Source organism: Seriola lalandi, unplaced genomic scaffold (assembly GCF_002814215.2).
Source record: "Seriola lalandi dorsalis isolate HSWRI2012SDOR001 ecotype SW California unplaced genomic scaffold, Sedor1 jcf7180002054576, whole genome shotgun sequence".
Taxonomy (NCBI): Eukaryota; Metazoa; Chordata; class Actinopteri; order Carangiformes; family Carangidae; genus Seriola; species Seriola lalandi.
This window is the reverse complement of record NW_019525129.1, coordinates 489,531-496,778: the sequence shown is the minus strand read 5'-3', so window position 1 is coordinate 496,778 and position 7,248 is coordinate 489,531. Positions and strand designations below refer to the sequence as shown.

General features: G+C 41.0%; 2 protein-coding genes across 4 annotated transcripts in view; one reads left to right on the top strand and one right to left on the bottom strand.

Annotated features, from left to right (window-relative positions):
• wdr4 (WD repeat domain 4) overlaps positions 1-4,570 on the bottom strand; it is a 27,860-nt gene extending 23,290 nt beyond the window's left edge. Inside the window, exons 1-4 of one of the 2 annotated variants that reach the window (XM_023417623.2) lie at positions 4,420-4,570; positions 2,124-2,189; positions 996-1,145; positions 744-900 (exon numbers count right to left, since the gene is read on the bottom strand). In XM_023417623.2, coding sequence (XP_023273391.1) covers positions 744-900; positions 996-1,145; positions 2,124-2,189; positions 4,420-4,502 — 456 coding nt within the window. In that variant the 5' untranslated portion in view covers positions 4,503-4,570. The remainder of the gene's footprint in view (positions 1-743; positions 901-995; positions 1,146-2,123; positions 2,190-4,419) is intronic. The other variant, XM_023417624.2, reaches the window with a different exon arrangement.
• A 175-nt stretch (positions 4,571-4,745) lies between these two features.
• Positions 4,746-7,248, top strand: part of LOC111663435 (uncharacterized) — a 15,350-nt gene continuing 12,847 nt past the window's right edge. Inside the window, exons 1-3 of one of the 2 annotated variants that reach the window (XM_087176987.1) lie at positions 4,746-5,081; positions 5,267-5,328; positions 7,053-7,158. In XM_087176987.1, the coding sequence (XP_087033113.1) occupies positions 4,889-5,081; positions 5,267-5,328; positions 7,053-7,158 (361 nt within the window). In that variant the 5' untranslated portion in view covers positions 4,746-4,888. The remainder of the gene's footprint in view (positions 5,082-5,266; positions 5,329-7,052; positions 7,159-7,248) is intronic. The other variant, XM_023417630.2, reaches the window with a different exon arrangement.

Sequence of the window (7,248 nt, the reverse complement as noted above, 5' to 3'; positions counted from 1 at the left end):
GTAACAGTTTGTTCATCATCAGGCTGAAGAGCAAAAATGTTCAGTGAGAAACTTAATGATAATTCATGCTCTTATTTTCAAAATATCCTTAGTGTGACTTTAATAATTACAATTATTTCTAGAGTTTCTTTTTTATTCCAGTATTGTGATCACATTGTTTACATTTCACCTTGTTGAATTTCACTTTATGACATCACTATAACTGAACTTATCTGCCTTAACCAGATTTTAAACTGTTTCTCTGCAGGTCAGGTGTGACAGAAATACTGAACAGCTAAAGGTGACATCAGATCATGTGCAGATGATATTAGGCTGTAGGAGACATTTCTGTCAGCCCAATAAAACCATGTGATAAAGACTTTAATATACAACATGCTTACTGATGAAGATGTTTCTGAAGTTGTTTGTGTTTTGTCTATTTGCATGTGATTTCTTGAGATGCAGTGTGTTGAGCTCCCAGGGTCACCATAGAAAAGGGCCTATGACAGCAGGCTCTCTACCTCACTTCTTCAGGTGTGGCCAGACAACATGGCGTATAAAATGCTTTGTTTCAAACACAACCTTCATGAACTCTGTCCTCTTTGAACGGACACAAGATGTGGCTGAAAACTTTGGAAACATCAGAAAAGTGGACCAAATAAATCTATATGACTATTTTAGTGAGGAACATTTGACTAACACTGATTCTCAGTGGTCTGAATACATCTGTGGTGGTGTTGTTTATGCAGTGTGGTGTTTCCTACTACAGCCAGCAGCATGGACAGGTGACCCATCTTCAGCTCGCCCTCCCTCTGCGGCTCCTCCACTGAGAAGGAGTACACGTCTCCTGACTTGTCAGCCACCAGCAGCTCATCCTCAGCCTGGCTGAACACCAGGGAAGTGCACCTCCTCGCCACCCACCTGTAACACACACACACACACACACTCATTATTAACATACTTTCTCATGTGTAAAATGCAGTAAGCCGTTGTGAGGACAGAGTTGTTAGTTGTACCTGATGCTGATGCACTTCCATGAAGGCTCACGGTGAAAGAGGACCAGCCTCTTGGTGTCATCAGTCAGTGCCAGCAGCTTCCCAGAGGGAGATACAGTGAAGGCAAGGACTCTGTCACTTCCTGTTTCCTCTGAGGCACAGCCATCACTGCTGACAAAGGAGACTACAGCTGTTACACTCTGTTCATTCTTCCTGTTCTTAGATTTGTTTCCTTATCCTGGTTTTGAGTGTGCATGTGTCGTGTTCCTGTAACAGCTTTTTATCTTTTGTCATACTTGTTTAAATTTTAAGTAGTAACAGCTGAACCCTGTCTGAACATGGTAGTAGACAGAGGTCTGGTCTGTTTTTTTCACTGTAGAATTACTTCTTTCATTCAGCTACACAACTCCACAGCCCCAGTGTTTACACCAGGGACCAGCTGATTGCATGGAGACCAGAACAGCAGACATCCATGCAGAGATCAGGAGGACACACAGAGGATGCCGATGAGGGATGGAGTGATGACGAAGGCTGAGGGAGAGAAGTGTATCTCTCTTCTATCATCATGGTTAATGTGAAATCACTGGTCAATAAGATCACTTTCATCGACGGCTTGGACAGACAGGATGGACCATTTTTGCAGCCCAGACATTGAACCATTAGCTGTAGGGCTAAATTCTCACTACATTACAAAGCAGCCTGGTGTGACATCATCCACTCTGTTACTGTGAGACTCAGATTCTGCTCCGCAGAACTTTCTTCATGATCTCTGTGGTCTTCAACTGAACAAGACTCGGCCCACTTTCACTCATTGTGGACTGGACTACGAGAGGAGACCAGACCCTGGACCTGCTGCATGCTGCTGTTACAGAGGTGTGGAGTTTCTACCTGACACATTCGCTTCCTGTGCATTCAGTATTTATGTGCATTATATGTATTTATAGTTTTTACCTATTGCTACTTCTTTCCCGACTGTGCATTGTGCAACTGTAACAAAGTAGTTTCTGATTCTGGAAACCAGAGAACTGTATGTGTCCGTATTGTTCTTTTTTTGGTCTTTTTTCCTTTTTTGTGGATTTTTCTCCTACTTTGCAAAACATGAACACCTCACATTTACTTGACAACCCAGACTCATCTGCTTGTTTGTACCTGTTGCTGTCCTGTGTGTTCTTGGGCTTCTTCTCAGCAGTGCTGCAGTCAAACACAAATGCTTCCCTGCAACAAAGAAGAGCTGATGTAATAAATCTGGATCAGTTCCTGCATGATGCCACTTTCATCTACTTTTTACTTTCAATTCATCTAGTTTGACATGAGCATAGTTCAGTTTACCTTTCAAACATGTATGAAAATAAAAACTTATTTCAACTGAGGTCCCTGTTGGTGTGGATTTTAATTCCTGCTTTTGCTAACAGTGTAAAGAAACTAACTCTGAACACTGGATTATTTTCTCATGTTGAATTCATCAGTAGAACACGATCACACATCACATCATATAAAACTCCAACTACAAACACTGGTGTGAATTTACACAGACAGGGTCCTTTATCTGTCTTCTTCAAGTGGAACTGTTTGAGGCTGTTGCAGAAGCTATGACATGAGGAAAGAGAAAAGAGAATAGGCTACTACTCCTGATACATTACTTTAAAAGACTTGACTCTGATAATGTCTTTCTACACTCATTAACCGTTACTTATCTAGACAAGCAGAGCTACACGTTCTCTCTCATTCTCTCTCTTTCTCCTCTTTATTTCATAACTTCTGCTCAGATTAATTCTTGTATGGTTTTTATTTGGAATCCATTATAGTCAGGTGTGTAGAACCACCTTCTCTGTTGTGTTAGGTCAGTTCCAGTGGTTGTTAATCACCACCTCATTCCTGGTGGCATTATTTCAGTACATTTATTTGTTAGGTGTTCAGCTGGTTTACAGGTGTAACTATTCCTGAGGTTTTTTTTTTTCTCTATGGATTTTACATTTCCTCTCTTTATGTCATGTCTTGAATGTCAGCAGGGAAAGCAGACTTTTTGGTGTGAGATCTGATGTTATTTTACTTCAAAACCTCATTTATTATATCTTTATATTAAAACACAGGGGGGTAACAGACGCCCTCCTAGGATAAACAAGCTTCACAGAGCTGTAACCTGGTCCCGCTGCCCTGCAGCTTTCTTTCACTGATGCACAGCATTTTCTTCAAAACTGGCGCAAAACAATTCATCTGCTGTGACAGAATGTTCACTTATTTTTCAATTTCTTCCTTCAGTTTGTGAATCATTTTTATGGACCTAAACAAATAATTCTGGAATCATCTGCTACCCAGGAGATCTGTGAGGATAATGGAAATACTAACAATTCTCTTTTAAATGATGATTCATTCAATGATACCACTAAAACAAGAGCAGAGGAACTCCTCGGTGACGGCTTAAACAATAACTACAGGGAAAATTTAAGGTAAGATATGATGTTATTAAAAGTAAGGAATTGAAGAGAGAATAAAATATTCAAGAAGCTGACCTGATGCACAAACTTAACCATCAACTGACAAAAGCAAGACGAACTGAATTGAAGGACATGCAGCTACAGCTGGATCACATCTGTCTATTTGTGGAAAAGGAGCATTCTAGAGCCAAGGTCACTTGAGGAAGGAAAAAAGAAATACAAATGAATTTTTTGCTCTAGAGAAAACAAACTTTAAAAAGGAAATCATTAACTGTCCTTAATAGTGGTGGAGCTCCTCTCGAAGATCCAGAGTCAATTTCTGATTTTATTACTGCTTTTTATGAAAAAAATGATATAAATCAAAATATAATGAAAAAGATTGATCTAGTTTCCTTGATAAAATTCCCACTGACACCCCTTCAGTTGATGAAGAATTTAAATCTACATGTGACTCTGACTTGTCAGTTGTTTTCAATGAAGAGAGGCAGATCTTCAGGGATCAGTCGTCTATCTGTTGAATTTAAATAACTTTTGAGAACTTATTCAAAATCCATCGATCTGTACAATATTTATATGTGTGTGGGAAATATTTATGTAATGTAAGACTGATCTTAGTGCTCTCTCATTCGTGCTAACCCAGATACTTCCTGATTTATATCATCATTTTGATATATTTTAGACTTCTGTACTTTGTTAGACAAAGTTATTGTACAGCCAAGACCCAAGTTTTAGTCTTCTTAGGGCATCAGGAGTCCTCTTTTTATCCTTTGACTATAACCACATCAGTTTGTTGATGATTGATGGAGACAGCATCAATATGAGATCAATTATGATGATGATCACACACTTCTTCAGACTTTTGTACAGTTCTCTAAATGATAAAAATCTGGAAATCAACGCAGACGTATCTCAGCACAGCGCTAACGTCAGACTGACAGCTAGCTAATACTGCTAGCAGCTAAGCTAACATGACTCAGGAACAGCTGAGGAAACTGTTGTAAAGATCAAACCTGCTCTGTTTGATGTGAACGGCTACTAGCTTCTTGTCGCAGGTGAGAATGAACCAGTCTCCACAGAAACCGACGGCAGCCATGACTGTTGTGAGCAGCAACACGCGACGATAGGCCCCCACGCGGAGAGGAGAGACGTATTTTGTCGCGCGTTAGTTACGTCACCTACCACGCCAACCACACGCCCCCCTCGAGAAAGTAGAGAAAGTACAGAATGTACACAAAGCTGTTGATGTTCACCGGACGACGATGAGAAGGGGTTAGATATTTAAAATACACACAGTTAGCTTACTGAGCAGCTTCGATATAAAGTTTTAAAGTTAATAACACAAACATGGCGCCAAAACCACTTCAATCTCATCATGTTATGTCCATATAATGGCCGTAGAGCGTGCAGTCATTCACAGTAGATACACTATCACACATTCATGTTCAACCAGGATAAAATGGCAAAATATTATCAACATATATGATTATAACAGGCTGTAAAACACACAGATTCACAACACATGCAGCCAGGAAGGGGGCGGGGCCTGTCACATTTATGTGTTACATAAAAGGTGATGAACTGGGACTGAGCCATTACTGTGCTGCTGTGGGCTGTTTCCACATCACTGACCAGCGGAGGGGAGCACACACTCAACAGATTCATTCATCTCAAGGTAACAGCCACTGTCTGCTGTTACTCTCTGCGGGCTGCGGGTATCTGAGGCTGGGCACACATTTTAACTCAGCTCGTTACCGCGGCTCTGTTTTCTCACACAACGCTGATGTTATTAAAATCACAGGATGTTTCGACGTCGTCATTGTTGCACTGACTGGTCATTGTATGTTTACTGAATTCCAGGCAGGCTGAACAGAAAGATGGCGGCTTCCCTGCTGAGGATAGGACGACTGGGCTGTGTCAAGGTAACACAATCTCAAGCATTTACAACACACTCTCATTTTTGTGTTAGTGTAGGAACTAGTTTGTCAGTATTAATTGTATCTAACCTCGTTGCTGCAGTGGTAACCAGGCTCTGGAGCTGTCACTCAGCCTGGTGATGCTTTCTTTAATTCTTTAAATGGTACTTTTTAAATGAAAACAGGACTTGGTGAATTCTTACCTTAAAGCACAGACCTGTTCCAAACTGCAGTGAAGTGACTGCACACCTCAGTGGAGCAGGCTCAAAGCAGACACCAGGCCTGCTAACTGAAGCTCCAGCACTGAGCTGCAGAGGAATCTGACTCGGTGATATTCATATGAAGAGCAGGGGTGTGTATGTGCAGGGTTAGTTACCTTCACCAATACACATTCATTGATTACGTCAGCCCATGCATAAAAATGGTACTCGGAAGAGTCAGTTTTGTGTTAACACTGGATTAAAGTCGTGTTGTTGTAACCTCTGACGTACCAGTAGAACATTCAGTACTAACACAGCCTGTGCATTCAGGCAATTTTCAAATCCACAGAATTTCACTTTAAACTCTAGTGGAGATCCCAGTATTTCAGAGGATACATAAAAAGACAGAAAACTGGCTGGAGTTTGGTTTCATATTGGCCACAGAAATATCACGTAGCTGTACCACACACATGCACTGTGTGATAATCGGGTGTTTTTCTTACCTTGAAGCTACTAGAGAGGTGTAATGTTGTTATTGATCTTTATTCAGTCTCAGAAACAGCAGAGGTGTTTCTGTGCTTCATGTGCTCTGTCAATCCTGATGTGTTTTATGTAACAGCAAGAAGTGGACTATCAAAGACAGACAGTGGTCTGAGACAGAGTGGACATACAGGAAGAGACTAGAGGCAGAAATAGTACATCATGTCCAATCAGAGGCAGACATATAGAAGTTGTTTTTAAAAGTTCCGTCCATCTTGAGGTGTAAAGAAGTGTTTATGTGCTCACTGTCAGAAGGTCACTGTTCATGACTTGCGAATCATGTTGCCCATTTGATTGGATTAAAAATCAGACACACCTTGGGGCTGTTTCTCTGTCATTAGCTTCGCAGCTCGTTAAGGTTAGGAACAGGTTTAAATCACATTCTCCCTTAAACCCACTGTAGTTTAAACTACATCTGTGGTTTAGTCTGGACCCAGTTTCTGTCCTGAACAAGTCACTTGTCATAGAAGAGTCCAAGTCTATCACCATGTCAGATGTAATGAAGGCAGCACTGTGGGTCAGAGTAATGTGATACTGAAGAGGGTAAAAATCATGTTTTGCAAGATTGGTGGTTTATTTAGGTGAATATACAGCCTATTGAGAAGGAGCCAGTTACTGCATAGGAAACCTTTTTTTTTTTTTTTTACAATGTGACGTGTATTTGTTTACAAAAATGAATGAATGGTTAGATGGATCATTTTTGTTGAATTTCCATCTGTTTTCTGAGAATAATAAAATATGACATCCCTCTGAATGACTGGTGTGGGGTTGACCTTAAATGGTCACTTCCTCATACCTGCAGTTTAGTTGAACCTCTGCTTGTTTTTGCAGCAGTCAGACAAGTTTCAAACCCCTGCAGGTCCTGGTCCTGCTCAGTCATGTGCTCAGTGACAGAGCAGCAAAGTGTAGAATCATTTGGCCCAGTATTAAGCACTGAGGGGTTTGTATTGATCTCTCTCTGTGTGTGTGTGTGTGTGTGTGTGTGTGTAGTGTTTGCATTCTGAGAGCTGGAGTATTCTCAGCAGAGCACCTGCAGCTGCAGCCTTTAGCACAAAATCCGGGGGCAACAAGAAGTCATCTAAAAAGAACAGCTCAGGTAGGTCTCACAGTCACTGCTATAATCTCCTGATTCTTCACCAGCTCTGCCCAAAGTGTCACTGATCAGTTGGAGGAGGAAACATGTCAG